The 16,378-nt window shown below is 42.5% G+C and overlaps 2 protein-coding genes and 1 long non-coding RNA gene across 4 annotated transcripts; 2 read left to right on the top strand and 1 right to left on the bottom strand.

Moving 5' to 3' along the window:
* The first annotated feature begins 211 nt into the window (after nucleotides 1-211).
* Nucleotides 212-16,091, top strand: LOC115555094 (uncharacterized). The gene is made up of 2 exons (XR_003978814.1): nucleotides 212-1,061; nucleotides 15,620-16,091. It is a non-coding gene; the product is annotated as an uncharacterized LOC115555094 (long non-coding RNA).
* gclm (glutamate-cysteine ligase, modifier subunit) lies at nucleotides 328-5,341 on the bottom strand. Its single transcript, XM_030371763.1, has 7 exons — nucleotides 4,996-5,341; nucleotides 4,763-4,828; nucleotides 2,637-2,721; nucleotides 2,484-2,540; nucleotides 2,007-2,209; nucleotides 1,669-1,783; nucleotides 328-1,475 (listed from the first exon to the last, which is right to left on the bottom strand). Exons 1-7 carry the CDS (start codon nucleotides 5,131-5,133, stop codon nucleotides 1,306-1,308), a joined length of 834 nt encoding a protein of 277 aa, XP_030227623.1. The 5' UTR covers nucleotides 5,134-5,341; the 3' UTR covers nucleotides 328-1,305.
* On the top strand, nucleotides 13,916-16,083 carry ccl25b (chemokine (C-C motif) ligand 25b). 2 transcript variants are annotated; one of them, XR_003978813.1, is made up of 4 exons: nucleotides 13,925-14,131; nucleotides 14,842-14,962; nucleotides 15,226-15,340; nucleotides 15,597-16,083. XR_003978813.1 is itself a non-coding variant. In XM_030371764.1 (3 exons), the coding sequence occupies exons 1-3, from the start codon at nucleotides 14,068-14,070 to the stop codon at nucleotides 15,338-15,340; spliced, it is 300 nt and encodes a 99-aa protein (XP_030227624.1). In that variant the 5' UTR covers nucleotides 13,916-14,067; the 3' UTR covers nucleotides 15,341-15,398. The 2 variants fall into 2 exon arrangements, 1 of the variants encoding a protein (XP_030227624.1); XM_030371764.1 differs by lacking the exon at nucleotides 15,597-16,083 and having other exon boundaries at nucleotides 13,916-14,131; nucleotides 15,226-15,398.
* Nucleotides 16,092-16,378: the final 287 nt, after the last annotated feature.

The raw sequence follows: 16,378 nt of genomic DNA, 5'->3' as shown, positions 1-16,378 counted from the left end.
ATTCTTTATATTTGCCAGCACTTGTTTCGCTTCCTAGCGTTAATGTTTCTTATGTTATTAATTTAGGAATTTAATATATGGTGTTAAATGCTTGACTCCAAGTAGTACATCAGTTATTTAGTTTTTGGATCTATTTTAGGTTAAACGACTTTCCACATGCAATCGAAATAAAGACATAGCCTTTGAACTTCACACCACAGACAAGCAAAAACCAAAGTCCAATAATCTCAAACTTCTGATTTTATTTGGTCAATAAGCAACCCAAGTTTTTACAGCATTTGTTTTGCATTGTTGGCTCACCTCTTTTAATCAATCCATAAACCAAAGTAGTGCTTTGCACAAACTATTTATTATGAATGTTTACATTCCCCGATTAAGTTTGATATAAATGTTTAATTTAAGATTTAATAAATAAAACCATTCTGCAGATTGTGTTAATGTAATAGTTTCCATAAAAATGATTTCCAGTGGTGAAAGCCAACATGCAAAGGTCTTGCACGGCTTTCAAACATTGACTGCTTGAATCATTTTCCACTAGTCTTTTGATACAGTACATGGTTTTCAGTGGAACACAGGCTTCGAACGTTGTTTAAAGTATTTGTTTTGAAAACATACACCAATATTCTTTTTGCCCACATTTCTCTGTATATTCTTTCATTTTCGATAGGTTGATTCCCGCTGTCAAATCAGGCCATCGTCTTTTGAGGGAACACAGTACAATATTTTCATTCCCACCAACAGTATTAGATATAGATGCACAACTCCAGCTATAACGAGGCAGGTAGTAATCATTAGAAAATATTATACAGAAGAAAAAGAGGCACTTCATGTCGGGACAAGTTTCAGAAACCAAATTGCGATCAGCCACCTTCATGATTATATCATATTAAAATGAAGCCTACACTTTGTTGGCGAGTGGTAAGAGAAAAGTATAAATGCATTGGTCACAATGAGCAGCATCAATAAACCAGGGTAGTTCACACACACACACACACACACACACACACACACACACACACACACACACACACACACACACACACACACACACACACACACACGTTTATATTTACCAATGAAGGATTTTCAAATACGACTGAGAACTTGGAAATGTGAATTGCCCATTTAAGTAAAATACTATTCTTTAAAAAAAAAAAGAACCCCCCCAAAATGATACTAAATAATCTAGTCACAACTATGTAGAATGAATGCAAATTATAAAAAATGACATTGATTTCGATTGTGTGTGTACGAAGTGGAGGCGCAGTAGTTTCATCGCAGTGTCTCCTCCTCTCCTGGGCCCTGCTAGGGACTAGCCTTCCTGCCGTTGACCAGGTAGCCCTTAGCCTTTATGATGCCCCTGCTCTTCACTATGATGGAGTAGCGCAGTACCCACTCCAGCCTCCAGTCGGCCACAGCCAGCTCCTTGGTGCTTTCCTGCACGGCCTCCTGGAACGCGGACGACGACATCAGCTCTGCGGATGCAAAGAAGAGGAGACGCGACACGGTATTCATGACAACTTCTTCTGCCCATTTTGCATAGGTACATGCAAGCACAACCATGGTCCACACAGCAGGAATGAGTTGTCAGAGCATACCCTGGTTCTTGCCTTTTCTCTTCCCCTTTTTAATTTGAGATTTGAAAAAGTTGCCAAACCAGTTGTTCACCTTTTGGGTCGCTGTGTGTGAGCAGCTGAATGTCAAAGTCCTTAGCGAAGGCTGTGAGGTCAGGGGGCATCACACAGCAGGAGGCCAGGTTCACCTGGTTACTGCTGGGCTTCACCTGGGGAGGGAGAGGGGGGTAAGGGGAGCACAGGAGCTCAGCAGACAACCTCCCGCATACTTTTTCTATAAATCTGGCCCACACAGAAAAACCATGTGAAAATAGTAGTGTTGTTCTATTCTGCCTTGCTGTCGCATAAACCCTCCTTGACAAGAATCCCCGGCCCTGTAATCCGGCTCTCAACACCAGGTGCCCACCGTCAACAACCGCGCATTCCCCTGACCTGAGACCACTTGTAGAGCTGCTCCAGCAGATCCTTGTCCAGATCCGAGGTGCCGATGGCCGCGATCTTCTTGGACCCCACCAACGCCTCCAACACCTCCCAGGCGGGCTGCAGGTGGGCCAACGTCTGCACCTCGCCTTCGGGGAGCCCCCGGGGGGCGATGATCACAGAGTCCAGCTGAGACACAGCAAGCGTCTGACAGGCTGAGGAGAAGAGGATCTTTATGCCAAAAGTAGCCACGCAATATTGGCATCGGATATTCAATGACAATACAATAACAATCCTATCGGTCAGGGTGTTAAGATTCCCATTGTCCACAGTCTTACCTGAAGGCCTCCTTGGGCAAGATGCTAAACCCCTACCTGCTCCATTATGACAACTATCTGAATTCACACATTTGTATTAAGGTTACTGCTAAATCACTCAAGTTGAGGTAAATAGGACCAGTCATGCAAAGAAAGATAAGACGTCACCGACCCATCTCCACGGCCTCTGGGATGGACGACTGATCGGTCTCACACAGGAACAGTTTCACTGGAATGCGGTACAGATAAAAAAACATTCAGGAGAGGCGACACCACTTTAGAGACATTTTAAAAGTCCTGGATGACCTGACGGACGAATACTGACCAGAAACCTTCAGCTCCTCTCTTTCCTCCGGTTTGATGGCCTCTGTGGCCTCAGGGATGGAGCAGTCCACGGTGTCCGAAACACCCTGTGCGATGCACACATTATGAGTCCAATCCACTCTCAATCAGGCCCACTTAAACCAAAAAGCCAGATGACGTCATGGGCTGCGATGCCAGTTATACAAACACTGGCAGTGGCATCATCAGTAAAGTAGGTCGGACGTCGACTGTCTCTCCTAAACTAATAGGATAATACTAGGGCTGTAACGATACACAAACTCACGATTCAGTTTGTATCACGATTGTTGACCCACGGTTCGATACATCCCACGATTTTTTGAAATTTAAAAAGCATTTCATTTAAACACTTATATACCAATTAACTTAATGTAACATTTAATAACAAATAATTTGGAACACTGAACAGATTTGAACAGAAAGAATACAATTAAAGTATAGCTAAATGAATAAAGAAATAACGTGTGGGAGGATGCTTTTTTCAACTGTTTGGTTGGTTTAGTCAAATATCCTTATTAGCACTTATTATTAGGCTATGTAGCTTAAATAATGACATAATCAGGCCGTATAGAATGCAACATGTTTAATAGCTTAACTTTCAATAGATGGAGAAAAACCTGAATGTCATGAACGTCGCAATAACGAGGCGTTACGAGTAGCATATGTGTGTGCGCCAGAATGGCAATGTGCGGATGCGTGTGTGAGTGACGTCAGCGAGTGAGTGGACGAGCGAGGAGAGCGAGCGGTAGCGCGTGTGTCTAGTGAAGAAGCGAACGAGTCCGGTAGAATAAAGTACCCATCCTGTCAATAATCGGTGGCCGCTTCATTCCGACCTATAAGCAGGGCCGGATTAACAATTTTCTGTGCCCTGGGCAACAAGGCTCAAGGCCCCCCCCCTCGCCGCCGCCAAACAATCGTAAAGTCGCTATCATCAGAACTTGGTGGCTTGATGAGTACTTATTGAATGTTTCAATTGTCTTGACAGCAAACAGCTAGGTAGGCCTTAACTTAACTTAATAGGCCTCACCTCCATTACCACTGTTAATGGCCGTTAGGGCCGGCTGCCCTGGGGAGGGGGGGGTTCATCAGGGGGGATAAGGTGCTTCGGGTGTGACCTCTATCGCGTTGGGGGTCGGAGATGCCGGAGGAAAGCATCTGGCCACACACACACACACACACACACACACACACACACACACACACACACACACACACACACACACACACACACACACACACACACACACACACACACACACACACCCTCTCGTAATCTGTCCTTGTCCCCGTATAATTCTATATGTTTTGGTATATGTTACATGTCTGTCACACGTATCTGGGTTTTGTCGTGTTATGTGGTGTCTGAAGATGTATGTTTGCACTTTGAAAAAAAAAAAAAAAAAAAACGTTGTCAAGGGCCCCTTTGATGTCACGGGCCCTGGGCAAGTGCCCAGTTGCCCTAATGGTTAATCCGGCCTTGATCGTTACAGCCCTAGATAATACACTTTATTATTAAAGCTCACCCTTTCAGTATTGGGGTCGGATGACTAATGCGTTAGTGAGGGGTGTTACGGTTTCCTCTCCTTCTTCTACTGTGGAGGAACAGACTCCGCGGCGATAATAAGGTTGGACCATTTAGGGCCGGCTAACACTACAAAGACAGTAACAGCCAGACACAGGAATGGCTGGAGCTCTGACGCACAGGTCCATTAAAACACAGCCATAGTGAACTTCATTCAATAAAATGGCTGTCGGGAAAGAGAAAGGAGAAGGAATCTACTACAAAACGATCATGGAATTCAGATTATTTTGAGTTGGAGCCCGGTGCCGTTTGTCTGTCTGTCTGTCTGTCTGTCCGCCTGCCTCCCTCCCCCCTCCCTCTCACCCACCCCAGGCCGGACCGGTCAGAGTCGTGCCTTTGGTGGCCAACTCTGCATGAACATTCAATATGACAGTTCCTATTCAGGGTGCCCCGGGGCATGCTTTGAGGTGCGCCACGAAGATTATTTTGTTTTGGCAAGCAGATACACCCTACAGCGTCCTATCTCACTGAGTAGGATTTTCAGCATGGAAACCTTTGCTTTATTTATGTTGGCCAAATAGTCTCACCCCTTCTGAAGGTAGTTGTGTTGTGGAAAGCCAATCGATCAGCGTCGCTCGAATGCAGTCTTGAAGCTGAAACATAAGATCACGTTATGGTAAACATTAATTTGTCCAGGTCACATGATGGCAGAAGAAGATAATGGAGGGCAAGAAGGGACGATAGTGGCTAGCTCAGACGGCTAAAGGTGTTCACTGATCAACCTGTTTGGTTGTGTTAGAACGTCATCGATAGGTCATACCTCTTCACTTGGAGAAGACGGACACTTCTTCTTCAGACGACTTCGAATCACCAAGTTCCCCGTGTGGAGCTTGAGTGTCTTCGCGTTCTTGAGCATCGCCTTGGCGTTTTCTGTCACATTAGTGTTTTGAGACTCCATGTGGTTTTATTCAAAAGTAGCTAGCTAGCGAGGGGGTTCAGATGCGTCAAGGACTACAACCCGGCTGTCGCCTTCAACTCACTATGAACTAAAAGCAGTGCTTTTTTGAATGACCCACATAAAAACAGACACGCCCTCCCTAACTACACAGCTGCTCAAAAAATGAAGCAGTCAGGATGACTTGCATTTAACATGTAACGAGTAAGAGGAGCGACAGCCGAGCGCTGCTTACTACTATGAAAGCAAGCCGTGAAGACACGCCCACTCTGAGCGTCACCAGGAAGTGTATAAATACAGGTCCGGTGTGGAACGGACTTCAGCGATAATGGACGATGGTGCTGATACGCTTGATATCCACTAGATGGTGGTGTTGATCATTTATTTTGCCACGTAGCTTCATAACATAGGTGTGTAAAAGGGCGAGTTCATGGTCCTGGTGATAACGAGATGCCTCGTCAGTAGCTGCGTTTCCATCCCCCTGCTTTTATGCAATTGTTGAAGTATTCGCAAAACTTTTATGCAAATTCGCATAAAAGTCCTCGAATTCGCAAAAAAGTTTTTCCACTCGCTTGAGGTGGTTTTGGATTTATGCGAAAGAGATTAAATGCACAAAATGGGAGATGGAAACACATTTTTCGAAACAGCTGTGACATAGCGAACATTTTTTCGATTTCTGCATAACGACCGGCCATAGCAACCCTGCCGACATCAACTGGGAACAGATGGCTAATGTGAATAATAGATACGTGTGGACCGATGAATAGGTCAAACTTATCAAAAATAAAATCGGCATATATTTTATGCCTACAGCGCCATCTCCAGGCAGAACTAGTGTAGTTTTCCAACCACTTGATGGAAACGCACCTAATTCGAAATTATGTTGTACAAACTTTCTAAAGATTCGCTTCACCTTTAGATGGAGACGTGACTAGTGATGACGCTCTTGCTTAGGCGTGTTCCCGACAGCGTCCATTCATTTGCACTGCGTTCGGAATCTAAAAGTTATTCACAGCAGGGTTTATTTATCTGATAAAAACCAGTCAGAACAAAACAGAACTACTTAGTAGGATCAGCTTGAAGTTCAAACGCCTTTATTTCCTTGTAGCCTATCACCTACTATCCTTTTGCTTTTATTTATGAGAAGCACATTGTATTGCCACTGTTTGGAAGGCTACACTTGCCCTTATCTAGAGCTGGTTTACCAGTACTAGTGCTGTCAAGCAATTAAAATAATTAATTTTTTTTTTTCTATGCTAAATATCCCTTGATTTCTTTGTCCCATAAATTGTTCTCAATTTAATGCTCTTATCAACATGGAGAAGTGCATCGGCTTGCCTTGTGCAAATGTTTTTTTATTGATAACAACATTGGCATATACTGATCAAAACAGGACGATCCAAAAAAAATGCCTATAGTGCAATTAAACGATGAACATAAAAACATACTGCCTTGAACATAGCAGTCAGGCTACTGCTTCTTTGTTTTGAGCCAAAGAAAAAAAGAATTGCGTTAATCGCGCGATAAAAAAATTAACGCCGTTAAAATTGGTTTGCGTTAACGCCGTTAATAACGCGTTTAACTGACAGCACTAACCAGTACACAACGTTTCAATCAATAGTAAAGTATGTGATATGATCAGTGCTTCATTTGTAAAGGTGTAGGTCCCGGAACTCAGAGGGGGGTTGGATCCGGCGACTTAGTACGGGGGTCAGAGGTAATGGAACAAAAAAAAAATACACTGCCTACTAGGGTTGTGCCGATGGACGATGTCATCGTCCTTCGTGATGGAGGACGAAGGACGATGACACACTAATATAGTCCCCCCCCCCCCCCCCCCTGTCAGACACACACTAATATAGTCACTTATATAGTTAACCTAAATACTTTGCAGGGATTGCTCTGTAAATTCAATTGGGAATACAACTGATGCATATGCATGCTATTTTAAACATGGCAGAGGCGGATTACACAGTGCCATTTCGCCAAACTATGACTGTGCGGCGTGGAGAAAATGTACAGAGAAGCAGCAGCCCCCATCCGTGAGATCCTGTTCTTGGCGGAGAAAGTTGCCATCACCACCGATGCTTGGAAAGCGTTGATTACGGAGTCAGGCGTGACCGAGACTTTTTAACCGACTTTTGTGCAGAGTGCGATCCTGCAGACCCGCTCAATACCAGAGAGGCACGCTGCGGGAAACACGAATTTTCGTTTCCAAATATTTATTTAAAAACGAAAATATCTGTTTTAGTCTGTGTATGTTCAATTAAATGGTTTTATATCTTAAACAAATTCCATTGCAAAGAGGAGGCGAGCACAGGGGCGATTCTAGGTTCTGACTTTTGGGGGGGCTCAGCCCCCAGGAAGCCACAGGGGTATATATGAAGTATATAAAGGTGTGTGTGTGGGGGGGGGGGGATTTTGAATATCGTAGATGTGATTTCCTGCTTTCTGCTGCATTATAGGGTGACCTGGTGGAGATCCTACATTTATTCTGGTGGGGGGTATATATATGTATTTATCTATCAATGAACACATTGTAGATTTTTTTTAACAGTCTGTTGGTTTATTGTCAGAAAAGCTCAGACCTTTTGTAACAGTTTAACCTCAGTTAAACTCATAATGCCAATGAGTATTTTATCCCAGAGGAAAGGATTAAACATATTTTGGCTAGACTGTAGCTCCTAAAGAATAAATACATATAACTTAACCTTTTTATCTAAGTTATAGACAACACTGTTGTAAATGTATTATTATATTATTATTATTATTATTATTATTATTATTATTATTATTATTATATTATCTAGGGATGCACGATATATCAGCAGTGATATCGTTATCGGCCGATGTTAGTAATTTTTTAACATATCGGCATCGGCCCGATAAGTAAAACTGGTCCGATATTAACAGCCTATATTTATTTCCTAGTCTAGTTGCCGTTGTGTGTGTTTTTTGCCCATGCGCAGCTTGTTTGGTCATGTGACATTGTCAGTGACGCAGCCAGAGACGCACGGAGAGGCAGTACAGGAGTGTTTGTCACCTTAAAGGCCCACTATGCAACTTCGGGCATGTCTTCGCTGTTTTCTTGGTTTTGGCACGCACATTTCTCTACACAGCGCCCCCTAAAGCTTCGTAGTAGATATTTCACAACACTGTCGTAACAACTCGTTGACGTCCCTTCCCCATGCTCTTCTACGCGAGCCATGTGCATTTGTTTTCAAAGAAGCCGGCGAATGCGCGGAGCCATGTCCGAAATAGATGTTCATAAAGTGTAGGCAAGGTTATACATTTTTAAAATGGTGTATTTGCATTGCAATAAACATAAATCCATAATTTTTTATAGTTGACGGGGAGAATTTATACCCTAGGTTATAATTATTTTATCTTAGGTTGAACAGAACAATCAGTGTAAGAGGTTTGGCCAACATAATAATCGAAATAAACAAGAACCTCGATTCGGGGATTCAGTCTGTATCTGGGGGACGAGACAGACGAACAGCAAAACACCCATGGAAACAAAGGTGTTTATATGGTTGCAACCAAGCAAGCTAGAAACAAACAGGGAGGGCTCACAACAAAACGGTCGAGAAAACAATTTTTACAGGGCTCAAAAAAATGGTTGAGAAAACACATGTGTACAGAGACTATCAGAATCAAGAATATTACGCAGACAAAGTTCACCCAAGGGTACTTTCAATTTCAAAAGCAACACGGCCGAGTCGGCGTCTGATTTGCAGTCTTCTTTTTCTTTCAGTTCACGCAATTCCTGAAAAGCTTGCCCAACGTTTACTCGTGTCTGGCCTCTCTGTCGGTCTGTCTCCCTTTTCTCTTCTTCTGTTCCTCCGACATTGGGTTTCTCTGTCTCTTTTTAGTCGGCTGATCTATGATGAATATAACAATCCATTAGTTACTTGTGTTTATATCGAGCCGGTTCCGTGTTTGTGGGTCTGTGCCGTAAAGCAATTCGTTACTGTAGTGACCAGTAGTGACCCTTGCACAGAATCATACGGCCGACATCTTTCTTTTTTCTGGGTGGAAATAGTAACATAGTTACGCCATTAAATGCGTTTATGGAAACATTTTTAGCGAGAAATGTGCATTTTACTTTCAGAATGTTCGCTCGGTGAATGTGAAGGATGTTTGGTTTGATAGTTATGACGAAGAGTGAACGCTCCGTTCACTTGCATGGACAGAGTCTCTGGCTGCTAAGCAACCTCAACGTCTTGGCGGACTATTTCTCTGCTGATCAACACTACGAATGCTGGAAACACACCAGACACACCATGTGAAGTTATTTAACCCGATTATCGTTATTTATGAGTCCTTAGCCCAAGTGAAGGAGTTCAAGTACCTCGGGGTCTTGTTCGCGAGTGAGGGTACTATGGAGCGTGAGATTGGCCGGAGAATCAGAGCAGCGGGGGCGGTATTGCGTTCGCTTTACCGCACCGTTGTTACGAAAAGAGAGCTGAGCCGCAAGGCAAAGCTCTCGATCTACCGGTCGATCTTCGTTCCTATCCTCACCTATGGTCATGAGGGTTGGGTGATGACCGAAAGGACGAGATCGCGGGTAAAAGCGGCCGAGATGAGTTTTCTCAGAAGGGTGGCTGGCGTCTCGGGATAGGGTGAGAAGCTCAGTAATCCGTGAGGAACTCGGATTAGAGCCGCTGCTCCTTTACTTAGAAAGGAGTCAGCTGAGGTGGTTCGGGCATCTGGCAAGGATGCCTACTGGGCGCCTCCCTTTGGAGGTGTTTCAGGCACGTCCATTGGGGAGGAGACCTCGGGGAAGACCCAGGACTAGGTGGAGAGATTATATCTCAACACTGGCCTGGGAACGCCTCGGGATCCCCCCGTCAGAGCTGGTCAATGTGGCCCGGGAAAGGGAAGTCTGGAGCCCCCTGCTTGAGCTGCTCCCCCCGCGACCCGACCCCGGATAAACGGATGACGATGAGATGAGATCGTTATTTATATCCGAGATTATTTAATCTAACCCGATCTAAACTCTATCATGCACCCAAACACGGCGGCGTTTGGGTTTCCTACCTCGGACAACAATTGCCTCGCAACTGGCTGTTTATATCTAGCCGGTGCCATGTTTGGGTGTGTGTCTGTGCCGTAAAGCATTTTCGAAACTACAATCTGACTACATTTTCGAGGATACTTCCGCTGCGTCACATCCGGATTGTGTCGGTCCGAACAGATCAAGTTGCATATGCGCTTTTTCACTGGAGAGGCGACATGGGTAAATGACACACCCACCAATCAACCCAGAAATGGATGCAGAACCATCAGCATAACTCTCAACCTGCATACTTAATGTAATTTTGGCTAAAAAAGTTGCATAGTGGGCCTTTAACTGAAAATAATCAATGTCGGCGGTTTGGATGTTTTTTACGGTCTCAAATGAAGGTACTCGAATTGCAATATGCAGTACCTGCAAAGCCGAAGTAATGTGCGGAGGATGCCGTGTCAAATCATTATATACATTATCGTAGCGAAATACAGTTTCTGTTGTGTTTTATTTGGCGTTCCGTAATCCCGGAAATCCATGGAAACCGGAACCGGAAGCGGATATGTTTATATTTGGTTGTAGTCTTTTCGCTCGGTTCTCCGGATCAACAGTAGGGCTAGAACCGAGTGAAAAGACTACAACCAACCTCCCTTGATATATTTGATTTAGCCTATTTCACAGATTTGAGTTGAAATTGAGTTAAACTTGAAACCCTTTTTGTCATTTATTAAACAAGTGTCTGGTTTCCATGAATATTGGCAAATTTGATTTAAGTTATAAAAACTTGTCAAGATATTTTGATTTGTGATCGTTATTGTGATTTATGATCAAAACTTTTTCATAGATGCAAGTTGTAAAAGTAGCCTAAAACTAACACTGTTAGTAACTTGTGTTTGTTATGGATGCCCTGTAACTTGTTGAAGAAACAATGTATTTCGAAGTTTTGGTAAATAAAGAAAGAAATAACTTTTTCATATTCACAGTGTTTACATGTTCTCCAGTATACAAAATCATCATAGAAACTGGTTTTCATACCAATATCGATATCGGTAAATATCGTTTATCGGCCGTAACAGCAATTTTAATATCGGATATCGGTATCGGTCAGAATTTTCATATCGGTGCATCCCTAATATTATCCATGATTTTTCTTATGTCCTGTCCAGGATTCTGTGAATTTTATTTTCTTAGTTACTATGCTGTTGCATGTCTTAGCCAATAGATGGCAGTGTGAGCTAAATAATAAAGTTCTGAACCTGAAGGGGTCTCAAACTCAACTTACCTTGGGGCCGTTGGAGGTAGAGTCTGGGTCAGGCTGGGCCGCATTATTCCACAGAAAAAAGGAGCACAACTGACCCAATCTAAGTTAATGATCGGGCTAGATCACGTTGGCTATGTAATCGCTGACAACAGGGGACATTTCACAGCTGGTCATGCATGGTAACCATTTTTTCCCCTCTGCTTGCTCATCAGATGCGGCGAAGGCACTCTGATTATTTATTGCACGTTACGCCCAAAACACACCTACGGGTAATTACTAATTGGGCTACTTCAGACCAACCCTTATAGATATGCGCCGGGCGCAAGAGTCATTTTTAGCGCAGGTAAACTAGCGACATCGTCGCAGAACCGCCCACAAAGCTACTTGCGCTTGGCACTTCTCACTTGCGTTTCAGACCGTAAAATCGGGCCCTCTATCTTGTTGGAGTACATGCTGCAGAGTCATGTACCGATGTTGCAACATTTTTCGGGTGTTTGAATCGCTTGTACAATATCTTCAGTGCCAGCCCAGAGAGATGGGCCATTCTCAAAGAGAAGACTGGCTGCTCCAGTGCTCCCTTCACCGCATGTCTGATACCCATTGGAGTGCCCGCATAGGGGCTGTTAAACCAGTTGCAAATCACTTACCATCTCTCCTAGAGGCCCTGGATAGCATCTTTGCTAGGTGCAGCTTGACTAATGAAGTCAAATCAGAGGTCACTGGTCTCAGGAGTTATTTAACATCTTTTAAAGCCATTCTTCCCCTGACAGTCTCGAAAAAAATACTGCAGTCCATTGAAGACAGAAACATAATTCTGCAGTCAGGAAAAATTACACTAGATGTAGAAGCAGCCAATATAGAGGCATTGAAGGAAGGAATGCAGCTCTTTCGCAACTCATGGGATGACTTCCTTGCAGAGGCTTCCCTTATAGCAGAAGCTATGGATGTTCCCACTGGATTTCCAGTTAGCCACAAGCGAAAGAGAAAACGTTTTGCAGATGAGGGTCAGAGGAAAGAAGGAAAGAATCCAATCTGTTTCACAACAGTGTGTTCTATGTGGCTTTAGATAACATCATCTGTGCCTTGGACACCCGCTTTCAATCCATTGCAAATATCTGTGTGGAATTTGCTGCAATACTGAAAATCAAGGCTTTAAAAGATGATCAGATTCACTCAGTTTGCCATTCATTAACAAGCAAACACAAACAGGATCTTAGTGCTAATTTTGCAACATTTGAGGTCTGTTTATAGTGCCACATTTTCAGACTGCCACTCTCCCCTTGAACTGCTGAATTCCATTCATAAATTTCAGCTTCAGAGCTTTTGGTGAAGTATGTGTTGCCATCCGAATCTTCTGTACATTACCTGTGACTGATGCAGGTGGAGAAAGGGCGTTCAGTAAACTGAAACTAGTTAAGAACTATCTCAGATCCACCTTGCTAGACTTTCAATTGAAAGTCAGCTAAGCCGACAATTGCACTTCAAAGACCTCATCAGCGAATTTGCTAACAAAAAGGCCCGGCGTTGGGCTTTCTGATGAGACTTACAGTGAACAAACAAGCCAATTTAAACTTTAATTGAGATTAGATGAGGCTTGGTGTTGTTTTAGATATTTGTTTTACAACAACGTATTCCATGTGCTCTTTGTTTCACTTGCACATTTAAGTTAAATGCTACATATTTACCTGTGGACTATCTTGAGCCAGGACACTTTGTCTTTTGCATATCAGTGCTTGATTGTTAAATACAATAAAATACCCACACCTATTTGTAGAGTGGTTAATTGAAAATTAACCACTCTTTGCAATCAGAGGTGTAATAACGTGTTGCAAATCAGGGAAATGAGAATAAGACAATTAATAATACATAATTTACGTAATAATACTCTGACTTTTTAAATCGTTAAATTTAAAAAAGGAAACAAATTGGGTGTATTACACCAGGCACCAACAAGAACACTGAAAAACAAGAACATTTAAGGTGGCAATGAATGGGGTAGAGGGGCCCACACTGATATTCTTTCAGGGGGCCCAGAATTCCTACCAACTGCCCAGGGTGTGTGAGAAAAGGGTTGTGATGGAGGGACACACACAATCACACACACACACACACACACACACACACACACACACACACACACACACACACACACACACACACACACACACACACACACACACACACACACACACACACACACACACACTTACAAGCACTATTAGGGGAAAGACAGACACCCACTCTTTCTGAGGAAAAGCATTTCTTGTGAAATAAACATTTGTGAAAAAAAAACGTATATTCCCACCTGTGGTTGGCCTAACATCAACAGTCATTGCCTAAACATGTTGTTTGGAAGAAATTAAGCCCAACAGATATGACTAGGGGGGGAGATTCAGACGTGTGATTAATACAGGTTGCCTTCAGGCACTTACAAAGTTCCACGCATTTCAACATGCTGCAACAAATCCACTCTGCATGTGTGAAATCGTAAAAAGCCATGAAACAGAAACAAGTTGGAACCATTTCAACGTGGGGTAATAGAGCATCAACACAACAGCCAAATAAAACCAGAGGGAGGGATAAGTCTCTCTTCACTTTCTATTTGACAAGCTCCTCTTTTGTTGGGAGTTCATTCTTCTGTGAGGTCTGCACAACTGCTAGAGACATGAAGTCTGCACTGCTGATCATTCTGCTCTTCAGCACCTACATGTTCATAAGTACGGCACAAGGTAAGTTATGCAATAGATCTGATCTCTTTGCAACACAATTGTTTTGTTTATTTGCATCCTTTTTTCCTTGGATTTCCTATGTACGCTTAAGCTTAAAGGTTTGCATGAAAAGAGGATTTTTAAAACACAGATGAGTCAATTTATGCAAGCACATTTTTACGTGACTTCTCCTTTGGAGTGAAGCAAACAGACTAATCCATTCCAGGAGGCAATCTTTATAAAAAGCCACACATAGTTGTTTCATGTTTTTTTGTCAATGGATACCAGTAGAGTTTTTTTCCCATGCAATAAATTACACTGAGAGAGTCTGTTATTATGAAGGGGAGGAAGAGATTGCCCAAGAGCAATATAGCCTGCCTTCATGATATAATATCTTGTTATGGGTGAGCGAATATGTGATTCAAATTAATAGTGCCATAATCAGAAGGTGTTCTTTTTGTATTTTTGATCTGTACATCTAGCGCATTCGATGTACTACACCTGCAGCATATATTCTTGTCTTGTGATTTTCATTTATTTATTTTTTCTTAAATATCGGACTATTTGGAACGAAAGTTACAGCTGCCTTTTGCTCTTCTTCGACTGCTTGCCCTGACTAATAAACCAAAAGGTCCCAAGCATGTAAAAACAGATGTCGTAACCTACTTGGGTGTAAGTGTGTCTTTTTTAAAGGGTCTGACCGAGTGCTTTGCAATGTTATTTCCCTCTAGGCTCTTACGGTAACTGCTGTCTGGGTCACGTTTCAAAAGAAATCAGACCAACAGCAAGGAGAAACATCCAGAGCTACAGGCGGCAGGAGAGCGATGGCGATTGCAACATCGAGGCTATCGTGTGAGTTTTCACTCTCTCTCTCTTCACCTTTGGCTGCCTGCCCATCTTCTCATTATTAGCTTTGTTGCTTCAACTCTCTGTTGTACAACAAAATCCTCTGGCGTTGAAAGGAACATTAAATAACTTGTTTTGCGATGATTAGAAAAAACTGGTTTTGACTAATAGGCCTTTGATTTAATGAAACTCAAACGTGTTGGCATGCTTGCGTACATGATTGTAGGTGTGGAATATGAGTAACTTTTTCTTTTTAATTAAACTGGCAGATTCTTCATGAAGAAGAAGCCGTCGCACAAGAAACAGAGAACCGTCTGTACAAATCCAGAAGACCAATGGGTGCAGGATCTAATCAGACATCATGATAGAAATAAGGGCATTTAGGTAACACACGTGCACACACTCACCCACACACATACTGTACACAAAAAACACATACATGCACAATCACACACGCACATACACTCACTCACTCACACACACACCACACAGACACACACACACACACACACACACACACACACACACACACACACACACACACACACACACACACACACACACACACACACACACACACACACACACACACACACACACACACACTATAGTAATATACATTTTTTTAATGTCCATATAGAAAACAGAAGGAAGGAAGATAAGCGTTGGAGAAAGAAGATATTGGGACTAAGAAGAGCTCTGGGTCGTGTACCTCTAAGTAACCCTGTGTTCTGTTTTTGTGTACATATATTCAATAGAATATAACGGGTAAATGTACTCTAATATAAATACAACATCACTGGAACTAAATCTATAATCTCAGAGATGTATGAGCCACTGTTCGGCAGCTTGACATGTAGCTTATTGCTTGTTCGTCCAGAGAGTGAGACAAAGAAACAGATAAAAAGAGGGAGTGAGAGACATAAAGAGAGAGTAAAAGAGAGAGTAAAAGAAGCAGCAACAAAGAGAGAGGAGAGAGTGAAAGAAAAATAGAGAAGAAGCAGAGAGAATATATATAATATCCATATGAATTGTCCAAGATGAGTAAGTAATGTTTCATATGTTTTTGTATGATCATGTACACAAATTAACATGTCTATATCAAATAAACAAATAAAGCACCAATATGAGCAAATGTGATGATTATTTTTTACGAGGAGGACATGTGTTACCACTGTCTCTGTTAAAATGACAAGCGGAGCAGTAAACGTATACCATAAAACCTATATAGCCTTCTCATTGGATAGCTTTTAATTATTTAAAAAAATTAAGATGAAATAGATATCATGAAAGGAATTAAAACCCTTCTAAGAAAACAGTGAAGTGCCTGCAGAGAAACCCCTGTATCAATCAAACTCATGAGAATTATTTTGGCATGGAAAAACTAAACCTGAGCTCTTTCATGGTGCATGGTTTTGTGTA

This window comes from Gadus morhua, chromosome 12 (assembly GCF_902167405.1).
Source record: "Gadus morhua chromosome 12, gadMor3.0, whole genome shotgun sequence".
Classification (NCBI taxonomy): domain Eukaryota; kingdom Metazoa; phylum Chordata; class Actinopteri; order Gadiformes; family Gadidae; genus Gadus; species Gadus morhua.
This window is presented reverse-complemented; position numbering and strand designations above follow the sequence as displayed.

Bases quoted from the DNA above. Each gene is read 5' to 3' on its own strand.
- gclm (XM_030371763.1), bottom strand. From the start codon at position 5,133: ATGGAGTCTCAAAACACTAATGTGACAGAAAACGCCAAGGCGATGCTC. The intron at 1,784-2,006 runs GTCAGGGGAATG...CTCCCTCCCCAG, and splicing joins AGCTCTACAAGTGGTCTCAG to GTGAAGCCCAGCAGTAACCA. The intron at 1,476-1,668 runs GTGAACAACTGG...TTGCATCCGCAG, and splicing joins CACACACAGCGACCCAAAAG to AGCTGATGTCGTCGTCCGCG.
- ccl25b (XM_030371764.1), top strand. From the start codon at position 14,068: ATGAAGTCTGCACTGCTGATCATTCTGCTCTTCAGCACCTACATGTTC. The intron at 14,132-14,841 runs GTAAGTTATGCA...ATTTCCCTCTAG, and splicing joins GTTCATAAGTACGGCACAAG to GCTCTTACGGTAACTGCTGT. The intron at 14,963-15,225 runs GTGAGTTTTCAC...TTAAACTGGCAG, and splicing joins TGCAACATCGAGGCTATCGT to ATTCTTCATGAAGAAGAAGC.